This window comes from Mugil cephalus, chromosome 13, assembly GCF_022458985.1.
Source record: "Mugil cephalus isolate CIBA_MC_2020 chromosome 13, CIBA_Mcephalus_1.1, whole genome shotgun sequence".
Classification (NCBI taxonomy): Eukaryota; Metazoa; Chordata; class Actinopteri; order Mugiliformes; family Mugilidae; genus Mugil; species Mugil cephalus.
The window spans coordinates 6,342,320-6,367,249 of record NC_061782.1 but is presented as its reverse complement, the minus strand read 5'-3'; the positions used below and the strand labels follow the sequence as shown (position 1 = coordinate 6,367,249).

General features: G+C 41.7%; 1 protein-coding gene across 2 annotated transcripts in view; it reads left to right on the top strand.

The window, feature by feature from the left end:
- The first annotated feature begins 731 nt into the window (after positions 1 to 731).
- ide (insulin-degrading enzyme) overlaps positions 732 to 24,930 on the top strand; it is a 28,146-nt gene continuing 3,947 nt past the window's right edge. Inside the window, exons 1-24 of one of the 2 annotated variants that reach the window (XM_047602387.1) lie at positions 732 to 892; positions 1,849 to 2,033; positions 2,397 to 2,604; positions 3,775 to 3,944; positions 4,958 to 5,080; positions 5,760 to 5,872; positions 5,974 to 6,136; positions 6,420 to 6,512; positions 6,596 to 6,687; positions 6,881 to 6,961; positions 7,291 to 7,394; positions 8,899 to 9,001; positions 9,125 to 9,247; positions 9,568 to 9,650; positions 10,984 to 11,128; positions 13,203 to 13,313; positions 13,515 to 13,635; positions 15,116 to 15,207; positions 16,995 to 17,106; positions 19,093 to 19,260; positions 20,179 to 20,451; positions 21,584 to 21,645; positions 24,214 to 24,286; positions 24,376 to 24,443. In XM_047602387.1, the coding sequence (XP_047458343.1) occupies positions 807 to 892; positions 1,849 to 2,033; positions 2,397 to 2,604; positions 3,775 to 3,944; positions 4,958 to 5,080; positions 5,760 to 5,872; positions 5,974 to 6,136; positions 6,420 to 6,512; positions 6,596 to 6,687; positions 6,881 to 6,961; positions 7,291 to 7,394; positions 8,899 to 9,001; positions 9,125 to 9,247; positions 9,568 to 9,650; positions 10,984 to 11,128; positions 13,203 to 13,313; positions 13,515 to 13,635; positions 15,116 to 15,207; positions 16,995 to 17,106; positions 19,093 to 19,260; positions 20,179 to 20,451; positions 21,584 to 21,645; positions 24,214 to 24,286; positions 24,376 to 24,443 (2,952 nt within the window). In that variant the 5' untranslated portion in view covers positions 732 to 806. Of the gene's footprint in view, positions 893 to 1,848; positions 2,034 to 2,396; positions 2,605 to 3,774; positions 3,945 to 4,957; positions 5,081 to 5,759; positions 5,873 to 5,973; positions 6,137 to 6,419; positions 6,513 to 6,595; positions 6,688 to 6,880; positions 6,962 to 7,290; positions 7,395 to 8,898; positions 9,002 to 9,124; positions 9,248 to 9,567; positions 9,651 to 10,177; positions 10,323 to 10,983; positions 11,129 to 13,202; positions 13,314 to 13,514; positions 13,636 to 15,115; positions 15,208 to 16,994; positions 17,107 to 19,092; positions 19,261 to 20,178; positions 20,452 to 21,583; positions 21,646 to 24,213; positions 24,287 to 24,375; positions 24,444 to 24,930 lie in introns of both variants that reach the window. The other variant, XM_047602386.1, reaches the window with a different exon arrangement.

The following is a 24,930-nucleotide window of genomic DNA, read 5'->3' as shown; positions in this document are numbered from 1 at the left end:
TCATGCACTTCGAGAGATTAAACTGGAATTACAATGTCGACAAAAAAATAAATAAATAAATTCTGACTTCTTAATTAAGAGTATATTTATTTATATTTTTTAGCTTGCACGAATGAGGCAACCTCTTCCAAGCTTGTGTGGTTTATCCTTGGGAACAGTTGCAATTTTCAGCACAGTCTCTTCCAAATCCTTTATGAGCTTAAAGATAAAGTATTTCTTTGTTACTAAAGCATTCTGTAAAAGCAGTCACATGCGCTGGTTGTTATAGTCTCAAAAGGTCAACTTTTTTCAGACATTATATTTCCACTTGATTCTTCTATTTACACTTTTTCTGTCGTGCAAGTGGATGATGACAAAAAAAAAAAAATCTAACTCCTCTCTTTTTTTTCGTTCTCATGGGTGGCCCTGTTACTCTTCCGTACATTTGCACCTGTAACGACTTCTCACTTTCTTTTTGTCAACGCAGCAGGACGGGCATAACTCGCAGGACAAAAGGCTGTGAAACTTGATCCATTACGTTCAACGTAAAAGGAAATCCATAGGCAGGCTATCCAATCGATATCATAGTCGGTGACAAACGTGATTTTTCCAAACTAAAATAGACAGTTTTCCGCCTGTGAATCATTTCCACTTAAGCATAAGGCCAACTGACTACTGCTTTTGTGGTCAAACGTGTCAGTGGCAGAAATATTTGTAGAATTTATAACCCGCCGTTGTGGATCGCTCCGTGATCTGCGTTCGACTGCTCGAGTCTAATCAAAGATGGCGCTGTAAAAGCCAAGGTTTGTTTTCCATGGGTGCAAAGTATGTTTAAGTGCATTAACCGAACGGCCCAGTTTACGAGATATCTCCAGTCAGCAGGGAACGGTTTCCTCCTTAACCAAGATTTTAGGTAAGTACCGCCATTCGCTTAATGTAAGTTTTACTTAAAAATAACCAAACTAATGATAGCAGCTCGCCGTAAAAAGCCGGTTTGTGGCCCTAGCTATCTCCCTTAGCTGCTAATCCAGCACCCTGAGCTATGTTGCTACATTGGGTGTTAACTAAAATGGTCTGTGTGTAAAGCTCTTGTGTAACTTCGGAAACGAAAACACATATTTCAGCTGTGCGGAATTAACGGTTGCCACAGAACTAGACAAAGCAAACCGGTTGCCACCACGGTATTTGCTAACTTTTCTGAAGGAGCTTTTATTGCTGATTAATGAAGCTAACGCTAGTTTGCTTTCAGGGAGTGAGGGATTAGGCTGATGTTGTGCCGACCACAGGGTAACCGTAGTTTATTGTCTCTGTGCTCCGTTAAAGTCGTGTTTTAAATCAGTTACCAAAAAAAATAAACGCTTAGTGTTTTATTTTATTTTTTTATGAAAGATTTAAAGAGTTATCACCACGATGCTGTCACTCATTCAGTTTCCGCAGCAATTAAATGCACCTAGTTGCATCACTGCAAGAGTGAACTGTTGGCACATTTATGTCTGATGCAGCACACCTTTGTAAGAATAAGAAAGCTACTTTGACGAGGCAAACAGCAAAGGTGATAGATGGATAGGTAACCTTGTGGCATCTCTATAAATCTTTGTATGTCGCTTTGAACTCCTCCTGGGGTCATTTCATAGTTTGGTGTAACACCTTGGTTCTAAATCTATATCTTTATCAATATTTTGTCTGGTTTGAATGACCCTTATACCATCAATATTCCTTGTGATGTTTTCCCCCAGTTTAAATGCTTAAACTGTATTAGGTGCATCCTCTGAGCTTAAATCTTAAGTTAAACTGAATTAGATTAAAAAATAATATGGCAAAACCGACCTATAAAAGCTCTAATGTGTGTTTTCATTCCATCTGTTACAGGCTGGTGTCATCCCTGCCACTCAGAATGACCGACCCCGCTGTGCAGAGGGTGATTAGTGACGTAATTCGCTCCCCCGAGGACAAACGGGTGTACAGGGGCCTGGAATTCAGCAATGGCTTGAAGGCCATGCTCATCAGTGACCCAACAACAGACAAGTCTTCAGCTGCTTTGGATGTCCATATAGGTAAAGGGGTTTTCATTGACATTTGTTGTGTCAGCTGTCTCCTTTTTGCCCCCCTCATGTAGCTTCTATCATTACAGGTATTCTTAAATGCATGCAAATAAATGATAACAAACCAAAAGTAACCTCAGTAGTAATCAAACGTCTGTCCTGTTTACGTGTCTGTTATCCTGTAGGGATCTCATGCATTAAACAATATTACTATCAACCTGTCAAGTTTTCCATTTCTCATAAAACTGTTGTTGAGCAAACTCTGTGAAAATGTTGTCACCTCTGGCTTTAACTTCTCTCTGACTAAGCATTACTAAAGGCCTGATGTTGTCGTTTTTTTCACACACTCAATGTCTTTTTTCCGTTTCTCCTCAGGTTCGTTATCAGACCCAGGAAACATCTCAGGCCTGGCGCACTTTTGTGAGCACATGCTATTTTTGGGAACACAGAAGTACCCAAAGGAGAATGAGTACAGCCAGTTTCTGAGCGAGCACGCAGGCAGCTCCAACGCCTTTACCAGCGGAGAGCATACCAACTACTACTTTGACGTGTCCCATGAGCACTTGCAAGGAGCTCTAGATAGGTACTTTGATTGTCGTTTAGTTTGATTATGTACTTCACATGCTCACATCTCATGTAGCTCTTTCATTGCTGTGCTTCGCTGTATTTGTTTCTGTGGAATTTGTTTTCCAGGATTTTAATAATTTCTCAAACACACATAGTGTGCGTATATTAATTAAGGTTGAGAAAACCACGGCCAAATTAAGACAAATGTCATCTATTTGCGTAAGCGGAGGTTTGGTTAGCAGGACACCTTGTTTCCCTTGGGTGTCCAGGTGTCAATCCACGAGAACTGCCCGGTCGCTGTCTGCCCTTCTTCGGTTACCAGACCCTGCATTATTGTATTTCTCTTTTGTAATCATCAGCATAGTGTGTGACTGATGGCCTCACCCTTGCAGGGGGGCTCTGCTCACGGGTTGGCTGTGGTGGTTTGCAAAGGACACTCGGGCGGGTCAGAATTGGACCTATAAGGATAAGCTTACCTAATTAGAAATGAATGATGGTCTAGCAAGCACCTGTTTCTGTGGTATAGGCCTAATTGTTGGCTCGCACCAGTGGATTGAAAGGGGCCATCTGGGCTTTAGCAGTAGGATAAGACGGTGCAGAGTGAGCTGAATCATTGATGATGAAAAACATTGTGTCTGACAGCATCATATTTATCATTAGCCATCCAAGTATCCAGACTGTTTATGTGAAGTTATTGTGAAATTCAAGACTTTAATTGATTATTTTTAAACAAATGACTAGATTTTTATTTTTTTTTTTCTCTGCTTACCATGTCATGATTGGCTTAAAAAGACATTACCCAACTATTAGAAATGCACTGAAGACCAAGTTATTTACACAAGTTGAAGTAAAGAGCATGACGGTGGTATTTTGAGAGATGTGCTGTTTAAATCTATTATGTAGTATCACCTATTGTGTGTGCCTGGCATATCCTCATTTGCATGGCAGTTGCTCTGATCTTGTACTCATGCAAATGGATTGTTCTCATTTCATCTGTTTGGCCTTTTGTTAGTATATACAGTGGAAAGCATTTGTAGATGGACAATCTTCATTTAATACAGAATTGTTCAGTGCACAAACTTTAAATCGAAGATCGCGACGCTGCTACTATTGGTGCACATTCAAGTAGTGTATTATGCACACTGTAATGTTTTGTTGTTAACTTGTCATTTTGTGAACTCTGCAGGTTTGCTCAGTTCTTCCTGTGCCCGTTATTTGACGAGAGCTGCAAGGACCGTGAGGTGAACGCTGTGGACTCTGAGCATGAGAAGAACTTGATGAATGATGCATGGAGGCTGTTTCAGCTGGAGAAGGCCACTGGCAACCCAAATCACCCCTTCAGCAACTTTGGAACAGGTAGAAACTCTCTTTTGTGCTGCACCTTATTTTATAACTCTTCATCATTCTCTCTGACTTTGGGCTTTTTACTTCCTATCTTGAATGACATGTCTGTCTCTAACCTATTATGACGGGAAAGCAATATCCACCGTCATAAGGCCACAGTGACATACTATTTAAATGGCTGTTCAGTAGAGATGATGTGATTTTTGATTACCCTTCTTTCCCAGTTCAGAATATAATCGCACATGTTGCACATGTCTTGAAAACAAAGCTGCTATAGCTGTGTAAAAATTTGATCAAACAGAGTCCGTTTTAATGTCACAAGTATTATTAAAGATGAGCTGAATAAAGCTCATTATGGTAGCTCTGTGGGAATTCATGTCTGATCAAGAAAGGAGTAAAATGATCAGATCAGTGTGACATGGACTCAAAGTAGCTCTGAGCTCAAAATAGCCACCTGATGGCAGTCTTGAATTATGTAATCTTTATTCTGCGTAAGAATAGAAGAGGATCAGACGGGGCTGAAAGCTGCACACTCTTAGCATGTCAGTGTGATCTTTAAAGAAGGGGAAAAAAAAACTCAACTACTTGACTTGTCTCTGATGTGCTGGACCCAGACTGCTTCTGAAATTTACTTCAGTCACAGAGATGGTGGCTTTGTTCATGACATATTATTTTCACAAGGACATTACACAGAATTTAATCCAGATTGAACAGTTCATTCCCTTTTTATTTTTTCTGAATAGTTAATAAAGTATCAAGTCTCTTGTTATTGTTGACATGTTTCTGTGGCTACATGCTTTGTAATCTAAAAGAGGAACCGAGCACCAGCTGGCCATTCTGCATTATTCCCTGTCTACCAATCTGTCAATACCCCCTCATATTAATTTAGGAGTTGTCACACTACACTGAAGCTGGATATGAAGGTGAACCTAAAGAATATGTTGTTGGTTATAAGCTGCAGATATTGACCATTAAAGTTGTATTAGGAGGATTAAATCCATTGATCTGTTTAATTTTTCTCATAGGTAACAAGTTGACTCTTGAGACCCGACCGTCCAAGGATGGGATCGACATCCGCCAGGAGCTGTTGAAATTTCACTCTACGTATTACTCCTCTAACCTCATGGGCCTGTGCGTGTTAGGAAGAGGTGAGACTTTATCTCTCTCTCGAATGTGAGGCTTAAATGTTGTGAAATCCTCTCTCGGCCTCAACGGCCCTCGATTAACTTATCAAACCCGTCACTCGCCCAAGAGAGGAACAAACAACGCAAGTCATTTATCACATCGCCACAGTGTATAGAGTTTTATACAGCGATGTTGCATGTAATTCTGAAATAAGTTGTGACATTGTGCTTTCGTTTCAGAAACAACAGAAACAAAGAAGTCCAACAAGTCAAATGTAGCATTTCTTGTAAAAAAGTCTTTTTTGTTCAACACTGATGTGGTGACGTATTTACCAGCCACAGGCTTTTCATCCAATTTCAAATTTACTCTGTAATTTGGAAGAACTCTATTTCCCCTTTAGACAACACCATCTTCATGTTTTATGAAGACGCTTTGGTCTTTGGATTTAACAACAGTGCAGCTCATAAAATAAAACTGTGTGTACACGTCTCCCTACGTTTTAAAACAATGACAAATACACCATGGAGCTGCTGAATGTCTTTTTGTGAAATCAAATCCTGACAATTGATTATAATGATCAATATGTGATGTGACTAATGAGGTCTAATAAGGGTTTGTTTGCACACACGACCATATGAAGTTTGTGTTAGAACATAAAAATAAATTATAGTTAATTGTGAATTTTCAACTCTTTACCTCCAGAGTCTCTAGATGAGTTGACGTCCATGGTGGTGAACCTGTTTGGAGAAGTGGAAAACAAGAATGTGCCTATCCCAGAATTCCCTGAGCACCCCTTTCAGGAAGAACACCTCAGAGTGAGCCGCTCACTTCCCTCACACCTCCCTGTACAATCCATTAACGTTTCCATTTAACCTCCTTAGTGATGCGTTTTTTTTTTTTTGTTCTGCCTCCACAGCAATTCTACAAAGTGGTTCCTATCAAAGACATCAGGAACCTGTATGTGACGTTCCCCATCCCAGACCTACAGAAGTACTACAAATCGAATCCAGGACATTATCTCGGACATCTGATTGGCCATGAAGGACCTGGGAGTTTGTTATCTGAGCTGAAATCTAAAGGTACGAGGACACAAAGTTGACGTGAAATCTGATGACAAGCGGAGTATTTAGTGTTTTGTCATACGAGGCAGAAAAGCATCTTAAAATAAAGAAAAAAAATGTTAAGTACAAAAAATAGAAGATTTTCATAATATATTATTTATTCTACTAATTAATTTAATAGAAGTGAATCTTTTTTAGTGTATGTTAAGAGGGTTAATTTCTTTTCCTATAATAAAATGCGATTTTCTAAATCGTCTCTAACCTTTCCTAAATGCTAATTATTGTGCTAATTGTTTTGAAGGCTGGGTGAACACGCTTGTTGGAGGGCAAAAAGAAGGAGCCAGGGGATTCATGTTCTTCATCATCAACGTGGACCTGACTGAGGAGGGCCTCTGTAAGTAGCGTTACCCTGTAGTCGGTGCAGATAAAAGAAATGTAAATGTATTCACCGAAACGTGTTTCTATGTGCGACGGCAGTGCACGTGGAGGACATCATCTTCCACATGTTCCAGTACATCCAGAAGCTGCGCACCGAGGGGCCGCAGGAGTGGGTGTTTGAGGAATGCAAGGTAGTTTATGTCGTCTGTTTGGCAACATCATTTCTGACAGAAGCGGAACAAACATGACCTATTTAAAAAAGAGACGATGGTAGATCAGCTCTGCAGATTTTATCCCGTGCACGCTCTAAACTTCTACGGTAATTAACTGCTCATGTGTTATGACCTCACCTATTCGCCCTCTCCGTCTCCCTCTGTCTTTTAGGATTTGAACAAAGTGGCCTTCAGGTTCAAGGACAAGGAGCGACCCCGTGGCTACACCTCCAAAGTGGCAGGTTTACTACACGTAGGTCCTCTCTCCATCCGCAAAGGTTGTTTCCAGGGAGACTGCAGCTGCTGTCGTCACGCGGCCGCCTGGTGCTGCTGGAAATTTTGCAGAGGCTCAGTCAGAATTAGCTTAGCTTTTATATTTTCCACAGCCTCTGTATGAGTGAATCTAGAGCTGAGTGCCTAATGGCTGCTGCTGACATTTAGAGTTCTTACATTACACACACACACATATGAGGATATTGGACGTAATAAGAGCATTTTGTCTAATCTTACTGCACATTTTAATAGTTTAAATTCACATTTTACAGATCATCCCCCAACTGTTTTCTGTTCTGTGTGTTGCAGTACTACCCCCTTGAAGAAGTTCTAGCAGCAGAGTACCTGTTGGAGGATTTCAGGCCAGATCTGATTGAGATGGTGCTGGATAAGCTGAGACCAGAATACGTCAGGTCAGTGTGACAAACTGGTCATGTACAAAAAACCCTGAATCTAAAGTTAGAGCAGCCAGAAATTATCAATCCTTTAAAATGTAGTTTTTATCTCTATATAATAATAATAATAATAACGCATATTTCCTTAATGTTCTTACTATGCAATATTTATTCATAAAAGGCAAACCATATGTTATTTAATCACGTGTCTTCGTAACTGGTATCTCTAAAGATAATCTGTTTGATATTCAGATGAAACACCTTTTCAGTTGTCTATCGAGGAAAGAAAAAGCCAGACGGCTTTACAGATTTGATTATCTCTGCAGCCTCAAAAGGGGTTTGTAGAGAGGTACAGGTAGGAGATGGAAATATGTGCTCAGGAATACATTATCAGGATTTGCCTTTTTAGACTTACTTCTGGTCGGCTCATAGGAATTTGAATAAACTAAAATTAATAAAATGGTCCGGAACAGACTATAATAAATGTTTAGTTCATTCTGTGCTTTTAAGTAGATTTAGAAAATTGGACTTGCGTAAAATTTTTTATAGCAGTCATGTTATTAATTTTAATGGTGATGCATGAGAATATAACTGCTGCAGTCTACTGTCTTCATGCTTACCAAAGATTATTTGACATGAACTGGACACGATGTATGCTAGTCTCTTTCTTTTCTGTATATACTATACTTTTAACATATAAATCTCATTATAGTGGCTGCAAATGAATTAACTGCAAGTTTAGTTGCGTTATTAAACTAGACATTTAACACTGCTTGATGAAAGACTGAAAGCTTTTGAGTCCTTGTACTTTGTGTCGTGAGCACAAACGTGCTATCGTCACTTTATGATATCTGACTTTTTGAATAAATAAATAAATCTAAATGTCGACTACAGACTCCGGCCGGTATAGAAACTATAAACACTACCTTAAACATGATAGTATTAAGCAATCAATCACACTTTTCATAGAAAAAGTAGCACAAAGTGGTGTGTACAATAAACCCACCTGTATCTCCCAACACAGACACACATGCACAGATTTAAAAATTAGCACAAATAAAACAATATTCATTAGAAAATTACTCTAAAAATAGTATTCAGACCTAGGAACATAAAATTAGATACATTTTTATTTATTATAAAAACACTATAAAAATGCTAACTACTGAGGCGGTAAAAGAGATTAAAAAAAATTAAATAGTAAATAAGATTAAATTAAAAGCCAAACTAAAAAGGCAGGTCTTGAGCTTGCCTTACACAGTGAATATATTTTTGTATATTTTGCATATTTTAGTGAGTGTATATGTTTATGATTAATTTTATTTAATCTTATTCTATATTTTTTATGCAACAAACACCAAGGCAAATTCCTTGTATGTACAAAAATACTTGGCAATAACGTCTTTTCTGATTCTGACTCTTTAAGTTGCCCTGAGTAACAGAAAAGCACTTTGTTACCAGCACTGTCAGAGGTTTCTGTATACATTCACCTAATTCATTCAATTATTTATTTGTTTTCCAGAGTTGCAGTGGTGTCAAAATCATTTGAAGGACAAACAGACCAGACAGAAGAGTGGTACGGCACGCAGTACAAACAGGAGGCCATCTTGGAAGAAACCATCAAGGTGGATGATTGCGCTTGTTGAACTCTAACCACATCCTACACGTTCCCGTGTGTCTCGTTTAGCTGCTGATAATTGTTAAAGTTCACTAAAACATCGGCTGTTATTCATGTGCTTGTGTTGCAGACATGGGCCAAAGCAGACCTGAACGGAAAGTTTAAACTGCCGATGAAAAACGAGTTCATCCCCACAAACTTTGAGATCTACCCCCTTGAGAAAGACTCCCCTTCGTTCCCCACGTTAATCAAGGCAAGTGTTGTGGCTTCTCGGCTCCGTCATCAAAGCTCTGTCACTCTTCGTTTCCTAACTGCACCAGACGATCTCCGCTTAACTCCCATTCTCTCTTTCATATGGAAATAAGGTATTGTGATTGAGACTAATGTCAACTGAGCTGTTACAAACATGGTGCGTGTGTCTCCATCTCTGAAGGAAAAAAGGAAAAAAGCCACGATGCTTTCTCTTTACCTTTTACTGACAAAAGACGTATCGCAATAATTTACATAAACAAATTGAGAATCGTCCCTTGAATGAATATGAAAATGAGAACTTCTTGTGTTGTCGTCCCCCAGAACACGGCGATGAGCAAGGTGTGGTTCAAGCAGGACGACAAGTTCTTCCTGCCCAAGGCGTGTCTCAACTTTGAGTTCTTCAGGTACGGTTTTAATTTGCCCACACCAGATAAACCTGAACTCGAAAACCGTTCTAGTGGAAATGATTTTAGTTCAGGTTAGTCGACTGTTTTGTTAACGTAACTGTAGATTATTGTGGCCGCTTTTCTGACTCCTACTTGCTAAAACTCCAAAAGTCAGAGGAGCCGTTGCTGCTTCTTGTTCAGTTTGGCGCACTGAGAGGATTTGATGCTTCCAGAAACACAAAGTCTTTTCCATATGCCGCGCAGAAGATGCTACGTAAACTGGGATGGGCTGAAATGGCTTTGATTTGCATGTAGCTAATAGTCAACACCAGCCTGACCCTTCTGGATGGGACTGGAATTAAGTTTATTCATGAACTGAATACCTTTACTGTCCTGATAACTGAACTTAATGACATTTTTACCACGTAGAAACACAAACTGTACGACACTTGCACGTCCATCAGCTCCCACTGTGAGAAAAACGTAGATGCGGCTCTACGCTGTGTTACTTATGGTTTGTGTGACTGCTACCGTTTTCTCTGCAGCCCGTTTGCATATGTGGACCCATTGCATTGTAACATGGCATATTTATACCTGGAGCTCCTCAAGGACTCCCTCAACGAGTATGCATATGCAGCCGAGCTAGCTGGCTTGAACTATGACCTCCAAAATACCGTCTATGGGATGTATGTAAGTATTCGGAATCCCTTCCCCCAACGCCCTCACGCCGCATCCCTGAGATGCCTCACCCTTTGTCATCCTCCCGTCAGAATGAGCTGCTGTGGCTCAGCCAGCCCTGGGTTGACAGGTAACATTTCACCATGTCTACGTCCGGATTGGTTTGACCAAGATTAGATAGTTAAATATGCATAAGTTGTATATTTTTACTGTGGTGTATTTTTAATCACTTGTGATCAATGCACAAAAAAAAGTCACTCAAACCTTCCGACCCAGACCTGGCTGCTGTACACTCAGTTCCGTCTGAATCCTCATCTTCATCCTTTTCCCTGCACACGCACCTCCTGCAAAACCGCCACGACTACCTAAGAAATCGTCATCACTTCTCTCTCTGAGACTTAGCAGAGTAGCCTGCGCACCTGTAATTGAGACGTCAGGTGAGGCAGTATTCGATTCAATTTGATATATTAAAAAGAATTTCTTAACAAAATAGTTTTTGCCAGTTGTTGCTGGACAGAGACTGGTCATGTGGCTGCATATACATACTCTTATCATTCTTCTTACATGCAATGTCTCTTTTATTTATTTATTTTTTCTTATTTTTTTTCTGACAAACTCTCATTTCCCAACAAACATGTTTTTGTTTATTTATGTCCTCTCTTCCTTTCATTAGTCGCTACCTTTATACAGATCCCCTGCACTGCAACATGACCTACTTGTTACTCAGGTTACTGAAGGATGATTTAAAAGAGTATACATATGCAGCCCGCCTGGCCGGGCTGGTGTATGGCGTAGCCTCAGGGATGAATGCCATCCTCGTAAGTAACGCGTTTGAAGTCTGGAGGGAAGTGGGGGCTCCATTGAAGGGGTCCACTCTGGGACTAACAGAGTGGAAATGGCTTGGTTTTCTACGCCTGGGTTTGATTGTGTGAAATGCTGCTGTCCTGTTTCGTACCCGGTCCTCTGGAAATGTTACAAATTAAAAAATTTTCATTTGAAATCCTTTTGTATTTTTAAAATAGTAATTTTAATTATATTTCTTCAGGAGAGCATGCGTTTCCACCTGGTTGTTAAAACTTTTAAGATTGTTGATGACATGAGTCGGCGAATATATGCACCAATCAGTCATAACATTATGACCACTGATGGGAGAAAGGAATAACGTTTAAACCATCTTGTGACAACTCAATGTTTTGCTAAGAACAAGGTGTTTGCTTGGCCTCCAAATTCACTAGATCCCAAACTGATGGAGTATCTGTGTAATGATCCACAGAGCCCCCTCCCCTCAACCAATAGGACCCAAAGGCCCCCACTAACAGGACACCTTAGAACCTCTGATGAGTCAAAACTGTTTTAGAGACACAATATAAGGCAGGTGGTCATAATGTCATGCCTGATTTGTGTTCATTATAGCCCCCCCGAATCAATAAAGTAGAGAAATTTAAAACTTTGGGAGGACTTTTAGGATACGCTGATCTCTGGAGGGTTTAGTTGAGGATATGTGGGTGGCTGGTCTCACAGATTTACCTTGAAACTCTGTTCAGTGTAATATATTCAGACATGCTCTGCAGAAGAAAAGAGAGAAAATACCAAAAGGCACAATTTCAATTCTTTTATATTCACCGTTTGCGTCTTGCAGATAATAAAATGGAAAAAAAAACAAACAATATTTCTCTCTCAAAGCACACTGAATAATTCCAGTTGATGCAGACTCTCTGATTATTTATAGCGACATCCCTGCTGATGCAAGTGCACAAAGGATGTTGGGCGTGCGTCTAGTGCATGAAAGAGATTTGACATTGTCAGGACTCGTTTGCTCAACCTTGCACTTTTTGTTCCACCCCCCCTTGTTTGTGAACACAGCGGTTTGCTCAAGCATGCGTGGGTGGGAGCGCGTATCTCAGATCAAAAGTCGCACCGCGAAGTAATAACCCATCAATGAATGATTCTCGTGTTGCAGTTGTGTTCAGCTTCGCTCTCTCTTTCTAACCCTTTTCACCAACACTCTGCCCCCCCCTTTTTCACGACCTAGTAACCTGCATTCATTAGCCACCTCTCATCTGTGAAATCACGACTGTGGCGCAACCTTAGAGACAAGCCGTTCAGCCACGCTGTCTGCGCACCTGTGTGATGGGGCTGCAGGTAATTGATTCGAGTCAGCAGTATCGGCGCGGCCGAGCGTCGGTCAAGGTTAATGACGTTAGGGGAGATTACTTTTAAAAGGTGTCACCTCAGGGACTCCTGGGGATGAGTCTGAGAGGGTAGCCATGTAGTGGGAGGATTTTTGCTGAATCATGAGGGGCTGTAAGGTGCGTATGACGCTGCAGAAATGGAGGCTTTAAATAACCTTGGCTGTTCTTTTCCTGGGTCTGCTCTGCCTCCCAGTGAGACTATAGTTAATCATATTTGCACTGCGTGAGATGAAATGATGCGTCTTGTACAAATTGATATTTGAAGACCGTCACGTTTATGCCCAGGTGCAGTATCTGACAAAAATGGGATTTCTATTACATTTGCACAATGTCAGCCTCCGCTGTCCCAAGATTTAACTGACTGAAGGGGGCTGATGATGGGTCAGATATTTGCTGTCTTAGACGTCCGTAGGGATTATTCTTTAAATCTATAAGCCTCCAGGGGTTTACGAAAGTTATTTACTTTCTGCTCCAATATTTGTTGTGTCGTCTTTATCTGCACAACGATTATAATTTGCCCCCGAAACCAATTCCCCAGCCACGTGATTTATTAAATAGACACAGCACAGTCACAGGTAAACGTTGGCTAATGAATGCAGAACCTTGAAATGAGCTCGTACTAACCACATCACATTTTATTATCTTACTCTGTCCTTTCTGTCTGCTGATAATGTGTGTCATCCACCGCTGTCTGCTACAGCTGTCTGTGAAAGGTTACAACGACAAACAGCACATCCTGCTGAAGAAGATCATTGAGAAGATGGCCACCTTTGAGATCGATGAGAAGCGCTTTGACATCATCAAAGAAGCGGTAAGTTCCAACCGAAAGGCAGACTCACGATGAGTCATACTTGATCCGGAGGTGTTGAGAAACTTTTTTTTATTATTCTGCCTTGCAACACAGATCAGTGAAATAACATCTGTAGTAGTTCTGATAGTCTGGGTCAAGTTTGGCCTTAAACTTCCAGTTCTTAAAGTGATTCCCTCTCTCTGTCTGTCTGTCTCCCTGCAGTACATGAGGTCTTTGAATAACTTCAGAGCAGAGCAGCCTCACCAGCACGCCATGTACTACCTCCGTCTCCTAATGACTGAGGTGGCTTGGACCAAAGATGAGCTCAGAGAGGCTCTAGACGGTGAGATGCTGCTCTTAATCTTTTTCGTTCCTCCTTTACTTTTGACCCAGCACTTGCACTTATCAGTGCTCGTTTTAGAAAAATGTACGATGAAGCCCTTCTTTGAGCTAAGCTCAAAATTCGACTTTCTGAATGCGGTCCTTGCCCAGTTTACATGGAACTGAGAAAGTCGGATAACTGACGGGAATGTCCTCCTCCTCCACAGTAGGTGGCGATATGTGTGTTTTCGGTGGGTTAATACGACCCCTTTTCCCTTAGGCCTATTACGTGATGTTAGGTGTGGGTATTGTCAAGAACTTCACGATACTTGAGTCATGATACGATACATTATTGCGATATTATGATATTGCGATACATTGCAATATTCTACGTAGTTCACTGAAATTTTAAATGAAGCTTAAAATACATATTGTACATATGTAGATTAGATGACGGTGATAAAAGCAATATTAACCCAAATGAACCATTTACAATTTATTGGGGTTGTACAGGAAAAAGTGGCGGTGAAGGTGCCGAAGTTGTTCACAATCGGCCCAAAACGTGACTTTTTTTTCTTTTAAAATCGATGTTAAGACATTCAAAATCGATATTGTATCAGAAGAAAACAGCTCTTTTAATCTTGTATGTAATGTGTGCATCTGTGCGTAATGTGTGTATCTTAATCGGATAAGAAGAACTCTGATATTAGTCTGAATAACGTGTTTACATGCGCTTAAGTTGTCCAGTTAGAGTCAGATTACGGCATTTTTTTATTTTTTTTTTTTTCGTTTTCACGTGCACGTAAACGTACTTAGTTTGCCGGCTTGCGGTTCCTGGAGTTAAGTTCCCTGGCGTTTAGCTTAGTGTCTATAAAGGGCTCATCCATCTCACCTAAAGTCTTCCGTTTCCGTCCTTAAATCCTCATTTGAATGCTGAGGCCGTTCTCCAGCAGATGCCTCCCTAGCTGCAGTCTTTCCTCTACGCAGCGCCAGTCTGGAGTCTGAAGGGCACATGGTTTTATTTTTACCACGGCGCGCCCTCCGATTCACATGAGGCTCAATTAACCTGCAGGGTCAAAGCCTCCCGTTTAGTCACTTGGGCCTCCAATTACCACCGCTTGTTCCTTTATCGGCGTTCTTTCCCTCCCGTCGTCCCCTGTCTGCGGACCCTCTGTCAGTCTCCTGTTTTCGTCTCTGCTGTCGACAAACAATCATTTAGATAAAAGTGTGTGTCTGTAGCTCATCCTTGAATCTGGGTCAGACGGAGTTTGAATTCAGATGGGCAGACAGACTTGATTTTTGGGCATGTCATGTGTGATTTTATTTAAATGTGTATATATATATTTTTTTTAACCAGCTTTCTTGATTGTCGTATTTTTCGTGACAGGATGTACAATGAAACAGCCACACTTTAAGAAGTTTTGTTATTTGTTCCGCCTTGATTGCAGCTTCTCGAAAATTGTTCTCTGATTGATCGCTGTTGTCTGTGATCTGTATTCCAGATGTAACTCTCCCACGCCTCAAGGCCTTCATACCTCAGCTATTGTCACGGTTACATATTGAAGCCCTTCTCCATGGCAACATCACCAAGGAGGTTTGTGCAGACTCTGTGTGTTTTTTACTGCCAGCTTAGACAATTTGAATTATTATTCCCTCTACCGTGATGGAGTTCTTTATTTAGAATCGTGCAGCTTTCCTGTCATGTCAAGTTTTGTAAGCCTTTTCTTCAAACACCTGTTATGAGATCCTGAAATGAAATCACAGTTCGTTTGAGGTCACACTCCCTGCCATAACGCCTTGTAATGTCGACCGTGTCACAGTCTGGTGGAAAGAGAATGAGTCTCACAAGTGGGAGTAATGATCACCATCAAGCTGCAGCACAGACCTGCTTCTTTAAGACCTAAGCAGGAGGGATTTGTACCGGTACTTGTTACCATAACGGTGTTGATGCTAATGGTAGTAACCAGCCTGAAAAGCAGTGCCACTGAATTTTTAATTAGCGCCCCTACACTACACGTGATGAAGTGAACATTGAAGATGTTGATGGTCAAATGTTTGGCTGTACTTCATCTCAAAAGATGCAGACTGAGGAGATATTTGATTAAACATCTGATAGCGTGTAACATTTTATTTTGTTAAATCTGCTCTCTTTGATAGTCTGCAAGACCCCACGCCACTGTTTTTATTATGATAATTAACATGGTTTATTGTGAATTTATTTTATATTTATTTCTTCGTCTTAGTTGTGTATATATTTAAAATGTTTATTTGGAAAGGGAAATTTCTATCACATACATTAATTACAGCCTTGGTCCTTCAAGTACATAAAAAGTGATGTTTGCAGAAAGTTTAAGTGATTTTTCCATTTCCATTTGTTTAACGGACCCCTAATTATTCCAGTGAAACAGTAACAAACAGAACAGAACAGGGGAGTGCATGAAATAAGATATAAAGAGAGACTAGGTTCACACAAAGCCAACTACAGTCAAATGAAATCAGATGTGTAAAATAATGTTCTGTTCAACTTGTACGTCACAAAATGCTTTAAAAAGTTTGACCGTTTTTCATTCTTAAAGTATCAAATAAAACCATAACGATACCCCTCCTTTCTGAACAGTGCTGATTAAATAGGCCGGCAGAGGTCTGAGAGTGGATGGATGAAGAATCTGGCTGAAATCTCTGGTTATTGTTTTAGAAAAAGTAGCTGATTTGAATAATTATTATAATGGAAGACAATTTGGAAACACTATTGAATAAAGTGCGCTGCACAGCTGGGACCTTCCAGAGGACAAACGGTTACACAAAATGAATGAATAATTGGTGATTGGTGATGCAGCCACTTAAATAATACAAACTGTTGTATTATTCACATATTTGATAATTAAAATTTGGCTTCAGTGCTTACTATTGTCTGCTACATATAAAAAAATAATAATAATTATTAAGGTCTCTGGATTATACATCATGTTTGTTGCTCCATGAATCAAACCTCTGTTGTTACTTTGATTCATTTATCTCCTACAAAGTTTCTTCAGGATATTTTGCATTTCAGTAATATTTGTTACCGCTGCCATATAAATCTTGGTATTAGAAGCTTTCTGGTTTGCATTAGTATGGACTGTGCATGCAACCAAAATGCAGGTTAACCGTTCACGTGGACAGCACTTAGCAACACAGACCCAGTTCGGTGACAGTTGTGGGCAAGATGTCCAGTAGCTTAGTCCAAGCTATTGGAAAATGTCTGAGACGATCCTGTGGAAAGTCCGTAAAAAGATTAAAAGGAAAAAGAGAGCTTAATGATACATAATGTCGAAATGACTGTAACCTGAGGTTTTGTGGACTAAAATATTTTGTTTTTCTTCGTCTCTCTCGTCTCTCCAGTCTGCTCTTGGCATGATGCAAATGTTGGAGGACACGCTCATCGAGCACGCTCACACGAAACCCCTCCTCCCGAGCCAACTGATTCGCTACAGAGAGGTGCAGGTTCCAGACGGTAAGTCGCGTGCACTTCCACCCCACACACACACACACACACACACACACACACACACACACACACGCGCCAACCAGTTAAGCTCTGTTAATCATCATCTGCCAGTCGTGACCGTCTCCACAGAGACCGCGCACAAGAGTCCTTACCCAGAGCTCCCTCGTCATCAGTGACGCCGTCTCGCGTTGTAAACATCTGATTACATTAAACATCCCACGTTTGCCCCCCGGGGGGGGGGGACATAATGGTAACCGAGTGGCACCGGACGTCATTGCGCAAAAAACACACACGCCTCAGCAGCTCAAACAATGAGCGCACATGCAAAACCCGGTTACCTGCGGCGCCTTTTCTGATTACATTAGGAACGCCGAACGACACGGAGAAGAGAACCAGAGCCGCGCGCGGCCACCTGGACGCATCCTGTGACTCACTCAGGGATTTTCCAGGCTTCCAGCCTCCAGACTGCCAGTCAGATGTAGAACAGGAGAAGGATATACAGGATGTAAATGCGCAAAAAAAAACAAGGCTTCAAAAATAACCAGCTGGATGACTGTCCGTCTAAGGAACATGTCATTACTCTCACAGCTGAAAGCCTCAGGCAGTTAGAAAGTGAGCCCAGTGTCAAACATTCATGCACGCGTTCACGCCGAAAGGCTGTTTATTGCTAAATCAACAGCTAAAGTTAATGCATTTGTTGCAATAGCCGTAATTTAAATGGTCAAACGACGGTTGGCCGCACATTTAAATCATTAAACTGTGCAGTTTTTTTCCCACTGCACAGTAGAAAACGCGCCTCCTCCCTCTTCGTATGGAGCATTTAGACAGCTGTGGTTTTCTTTCGGCTGAGTGAAGGTTCGCTTACGCCACACTGACACTGTTTATTTAGTTTTGTCATAGAATGTTAAACAAAGTCTCAAACGTTCACACTTCACGTTAGCGGCTTGGCTAATCCACCACCGCTGCTGCTGCTGCTGCCGCTGCCTCTGCCTCTGCCTCGCTCGACATGTCAAAAGTTTTCCTAAGAATGTGAGGGGAGGATGTTGAGGGACTGTGGACGGGACGGCCCCCGGAGCACGGAGCCAGAAAACGCTGAATCAGCAGCGTGCGCTTAAAGTCACCTGCATTACCCAACCTCAACCCGCCCTCCGGTGTGATTAAGCTCACTTTCAATGGACTCGCGCAGTCTGAAGCAGAGAGGAAAAGGAGCCAAGTCCCACCCCCTCCTACTCTTCGCTACAATGGATGGCTCCTTTCCACGTTCTAGTCAAAAAATTAAATTGTAAAGTACAGATGAAAGGCTAGAGGACACGTTCGGAGCCACTCAGCAGAAAGCTCGGCGCAGGCATTCGACGCCACTGTCGCCTTTCTGAACTTTACTCTACAATAGTGCTGAGGCACAACTGCAGGCGTCACTTGTGCAACTTGCTCAGAGGCACCGAGAGACGTGATTATGCGTGGAATGGATTAATTGAAGACGCTCAACCAGGCTGGCCAAATTCATTTTTACACCTTATCTGAGTTGATGAGTCGGAGGATTTGAGGCCAATAAGAGAAGGATTCTGGCTTTAGCTGCTTAAGCTGGTTTCTCAGCACGGCGACGTATCGTAGCGCGGTTCAGTCATGTTTGACAGAATTACTGGAACTTTTACAAAGTTTCTAATCTAAATTAAATCTGCACACTCGACATAAAGACATTAAAAGGCTCATATTATGATGTTTCCGTCCTCTAATCTGTTTTAAGTTGGAGCAGTACGATCGGGGATGGGAGAAAATGGCCAAAACCACAAAATGCATTTACTTTTTCAGTAGCTGTATAAATCACAGACAGAAAAACTAAACGCATGTCAGCTCCTTTAATTGTATTAGTCTGGGAGTTGTGGTGTTTTTCTCCCGGCCTTGCAGGCTGGGCCGGAGCGAAACGTATTTACTGTGTGATTACTGTAGTGGAGAGAAAAAACAAATAAACCAACGCTCCTCTGTTCCTCTCAGGTGGCTGGTATGTTTACCAGCAGAGGAACGACGTGCACAACAATTGCGGCATCGAGATCTACTACCAGACGGACATGCAGACCACCCACGACAACATGCTGCTGGAGCTGTTCTGCCAGATCATCTCTGAGCCCTGCTTCAACACGCTGAGAACCAAAGAACAGCTGGGTGAGTCCACCGCATACTCTCAGCGGAGCAACTGTAGCTGCTGTTTTCACCCATCAGGCGTAACATTATGACCACCTTCCTGACATCGCGTAGGTGTTCAAAAGCACAAACCTTTCCTGATTATTATATTTCACCGTTGTCCGTTTCTCCTGTTTAAATCCTCAAAACTAAGCCTCGGCTACACTGTCTGAAAGGAGATAATTGGCAGACGTTAGCATGGTGACCTGCCAAACTACAGCGTTAAACATGACTAACCAGAGGAATTATCACTGCAAGTGTGCTGGCGTTCTGACGAAGGCTGCCGATCTTTTAAAATGTTTAATCTCACGGTTTAACTTGTGAGTTAAACTTCTTTGCATCTGTTGTCACTGCATTTAGTTGATATTTTATGTTTGTAATACTCGCTTGCTTTGTGCAAATGTTTAAGAACATGGAAACAATGCACGAGATCAACACCTTGTGCTGTTTTTCTTGTTTTTTGAGGTGTTTCTAAACTGTTTTGTGTGTGTGTGTGCGTCTGTGTTGGCCTACATCCTATGGGGTGGGAGGTTACCTGGTTTTGTTCTAGGTGGGTGCTACATGTCTAAGTAACATCCACACAAATGACAGATATAAAAGTTTGAAAGCAGAACTTTGAGTTGTCACAACTAGATCTTCGATGTTTTTCACTTCTAGAGTCAGTGGTCTTAATGTTTTGGCTCATCCGTGTCCTTTCACATGCATTTCTTTTCGGGTTACGCCTCATTTACTAATTGGAGGCAGTTTTAGAACGCCACATGCCATATAAATTCGCTTTTTAACGTGCTGTCAACCATGAGGATGGTGAACATGTTTGGGAATAAACGGCACTAGTCACAGAATATCAAGCAACAAAAAAACAAACTCTGACTCACTTCCCCTCCTCCAAAACCCTACAAGGCTACATCGTGTTCAGCGGCCCCCGGCGGGCTAACGGGGTGCAGGGCCTGCGCTTCATCATCCAGTCGGAGAAGGCGCCCCACTACCTGGAGAGCCGCGTGGAGGCCTTCCTCTGCACCATGGAGAAATCCGTGGAGGAGATGAGCGAGGAGGCCTTCCAGAAACACATCCAGGCCCTGGCCATCCGCCGCCTGGACAAACCCAAGAAGCTGTCCGCCGAGTGCGCCAAGTACTGGGGGGAGATCATCTCTCAGCAGTATAACTTTGACAGAGGTGAGCTCTTTATTTGCGTTTAGATTTCGGGCCCCTTCCTGATCTGGTTTGTGTGACGTAAAGAGTTCTTGAGTTATCAATATTTCTCCTGACTTCAGCGCAGCGTCGGCTGAGAGACGCACAAATTAGGATCAATTAAAGTCTGAAATAATCTGCAGCCGTAGCACGCCTCCCTCTTTCAGCGCTCTCTTGAGTGCCGTAACGGGCTGATTCGCTAGTAATCCACCTAAAGCTGTGAGTGATGGCAACACTGAAACTCTGCCAAGGGAGTGGTGTGTGTGTGTGTAGGGGGAGAGGTGGGAGGTGGGGGTTAGCTAACACGCTCGACGCCAAGGGGGAAACATACAGCGCACTCCTTTAATAAGAGCTCGCACACAGTACACACCGCTCCGTGGGATAACTCAGCGCTGACTCCATAACCGTCTTTTTACAGTTTGTTCAGACAAACACTCCACATTTGGTTACGCCGTGTGTTTTTCTCCAGAGCTTCGGTTTCCTAAGCTGTTTGGTCATCGCCGTGTTTGTGCAACAGTTAACGATCCAATTCGATCAGCGTTGCATCTACAGGCTTCGTATATTATTACAGAGAGACTAAACAAAAGCGGCAAAACATCGCATCACGTCTCGCGAAGATTTAATGACACAGCAGCGATAACTTTGACCTAATTAGGGGAATAATTTCACAATGATGAATCACTCCTGAGCTGAGACTTGTTGCAGCTCCAGCAGAAATGTAAGGTTTAATTGAGATGCAGAGGGAGGCACTTTTACACATAAGGCTAAAAACCCTTTTATGTCACAGTCTTATAGTTATTTTATTCTATTTTACAGTTTTATATTCTCCCATTTAATAATTTATTTACTAGATATTTTTAAATCATTATTTTTATTTTGATTGTCTTATGTTTTTATTTAATTTTTTATATTCTTATATTTTACTATGTTTTTATATTTTATCAGATTTATATTTTTATTTATTTTTTTATATTGATGTTTTATTATTTTAACTTTTTACAGTGTGCATTAGTCTCATGTCCTTTTTCGTTTCACTTTTCACATACATATATTTCTGTCACTCATTTGAAAGTGAAGTGTCTGAAGCCGACTCCTCTTTCCCCCTGTTGTGTTTCAGATAACATTGAAGTGGCATATCTGAAGACTTTGACGAAGGAAAATGTCATGCAGTTCTACAGAGTAAGTAGCACTTTGTGTCACGCGGTGCCTCGTCTGTCTCGTCTCGCTCAGTCCCTCAGACGCCTCGGCTCAAACCGACGTAATTGTTTGGTTTTCACTGCAGCTGCTGGTAAAGTGGAAACTCTCATTAGTTTCTGCGAATTAAGCTTCCGCTTCGTATTTATTAAAAGCCATAAAAATATTTCTTTGAGACATTTTACTGGCTTTCTTTTTAAATGCATCAATCAGGCATAACATTATGACCACCTTCCTAATATTGTGTAATATTGTGTCTCAGTCTGGGATCTAGTGAGTTTAGAGACCAGGTCAGCTCCTTGTGCTGTTCTTCATGTTTTTTTTGAGTTGCTGCCATCAAGGGGTGTCATTGCTATGGGGTGGGGGTGTCTGGTCTGGTCTAGGTGGGAGCTACATGTCTAAATAACATCCACGTGAATGAATATCAGGTCCAGGAGTTTCTCAGTAGGAGATTGAATTGTCACAAGAATGATCCGTGTTTATTTTCTTCTCCTGTCAGTGGTTTTAATGTTGTGGCTGATCGGTGGAAGTCGTTTAGATATCCTAATTTTCACATGCTGTGAAGCCTAAAACATAAATGTCAGAACAGTTTCAGCTCCTCATCTAACATGGAAGTTATGACCTAATACAAGAAATGATGATAAAATATGTCCCTGAGTGCATTTATCAGAGCATCGTTAATTTATGGTTCTCAATTGATTTTAATTGTGCTACTTTGTGGCTCTGGTTAGGAGGCAACTAATCACGATGTGGGGTTATTATTGCAATTCATGATGAGATCATGAGATCTCTCGGGGTCCGTCAACCATTGGATACATTGACGTGGATAATATCTCTTCATCCTGATGAGAAAAGATTCTGATAATTGAGTCCAGACTTAGACTCAACCACACATTATTTGATCAATGTCTATCAGACCTATTATTTACATTGAAAACTCAAGAGTGAATTCAAATTTCCAAGTTACCGAGGTTCAAATTTTCACCCAGTTCCTCTTGAAATCTAAAGTTGCAACTTTAAAAAAGTAAAAATGGAAATTTTTTTAGCATTTTCAATTCCATTTCATGTGCTGCTGCTGAACACTATGCAGTAATATCCGAACCTCCAGAGTATAATTAAACCCTCATAAATACCTTGACTGACATCTACTGAGGCTGTGTTCGTCTTCCGCTGCCACTCCGTGCGGGGACGCTGAGACATGAGGTTCTAAATATTCTAAATATAATTGGAGAGACGAAAAGATTAAAAAAAAAAAAACTTAGGAGAAGAAAGTTTGAATGTACCATAAATAGATGTTGACTGGATGGCTTACGGAGCAGTGGATGGGCGGTAATCTGGTCTGAAATCGCCCCCTAACCCGTATATAGGGCCCTACACAGGAGTTACACCATTTAGTAGTTAATGATCCAACTCTGTTCCCATACATAGGCAACTCAACATTTCCCATAAAGCATTGCAAAATCCAACCATATGCATCTGATGGTCACACAACAGGTGGTTGATTTCCCATCATGCATTGCGCCTCTTGCGGCACCGCCATTATTGAGACACAACTTTTTATTTTAAACATAAGTGACCATAATTATGAGCACCTGACCCCCCAGAAGAAGTGTTTCTATTGCACTTTTGTGATGCAGTTTTATATCGATATGTCTGAAAAACCACCTCATTAGAGGTAAATAAAAATATTTTAGCGATATTTAAGAGGTTTTTCAAAATGTAGGTGTTTCCATTACCAGTGGTTTGCGCTATTGACAATATTCATAGTGTGGCTGGACACTGGGAAGTTGTGTTTTTGTCTGGAAAACCTTCGCGACATCTCAAGGGTTTAACTAACTTCGCATTTACCAACAAATTCCTCCGAAAAACTCTCTCTTCCTGATCTTGTGTCATCATTACCGTAATGGCAATTTTTTTTCCTAGTGCTCAGCCACACTTTGAATTTTATCCGTATGTGAGTTACGGTAATTCAAATACCACAAGCTTTTTTTTTTTTTTATCTGCATGTGAACGTTTAGTTCTACGATGGTTAAATATTTGCCGCTCCGTCCGGCCGCTTGTGTGTCCGTGGTTTTACGGGGTTCAGCGTTTTCCCCCCCCAGCTTTCATCTCCTGCTTCTGTTCATATCCGTGGAGGTGACACTGACGGGACGCTCGCAGCGTAATGACAGCCGTCCTGTTTCACGGGGGGGGGGATAACGGGGCCGCAGACAGAACAGGCATTATCTGAGCCCTGCAGAAACCCTCACAGCCCCTCCATGCATTTCTAATGTCACATCAGCCCCTGCCGGATCACACAGGCACCTTTTTATCATTTCATTCTTTTTAGGCCGCTAGATTCAACCTTCAGCCTAATATAATCCTCCACCCAGAGACAGCGACGTGGAGCTAAACCTCCGCGGGTCTGTCAAAGCGGATCCCGGCCTCGGGTGGGAACAAACGCCGCGCGGTAGCAATGGAGCGATGAGTCATTCCGCCCGTCTCCTTCCTCCTCGTTTAAAGCCTCGAAAATAAATTACAAGTTCCTCATCATCCTCATCTGTGTCTCCACAGGAACGGCTGACGGTGGACGCCCTGAAGAGACACAAGGTGTCTGTGCACGTCCTCTCCAGAGAGATGGACTCCTGTGAGTGTCTGCGCCGCTCGGCTTCCTCCACAGCCTCTGAGCGTTAGTTTGAGTCAGGCTGACCCGGGTGTCTTTGCGTCTCCCAACAGGTCCGATAGTGGGAGAGTTCCCGGCTCAGAACGATGTCAACCTGGCTCCTGCTCCTTCCCTGCCTCAGGTAAAGCTCTTTGTTTTTGTTTTTTTTTTATTCCCCAGCTATGTAAAATGTTTATTGTCCTAATACTGGCAACGTTAATGACGCACGTTTATTAAAGAATAACTGAGGGGCACGCAGCAACTCGCAGTCCAGAGTCCAAAAACCAAGGCGTCACTGGAGATGAGTCGGCGTCAGGTCATGTGACCAGTTCAGTTAGAGTCAGTCTTCCTCAAAGTGGAGTCTGAAGGGAATCAAGAGACTTTACGAGAGTTACAGCTCATTCACAAAACACCTTTCCGTCGAAACGCGTACGAACCTGAAATATCAGTTTTATTTTGCAAAAAAACGTAACGGAAACACAGGTTGTGTCCAATGAGGAAATGATGTGTCAGCTGTTGCTAAGGAAGAGAGAGAAGCTGTGGGAGTGACGTTATGTTCAGTCTATGGAGTGACTGAAGACAAAGAGACGGAGAGCAGAGATTTGGGACTTTTTAGATATTATTACTGT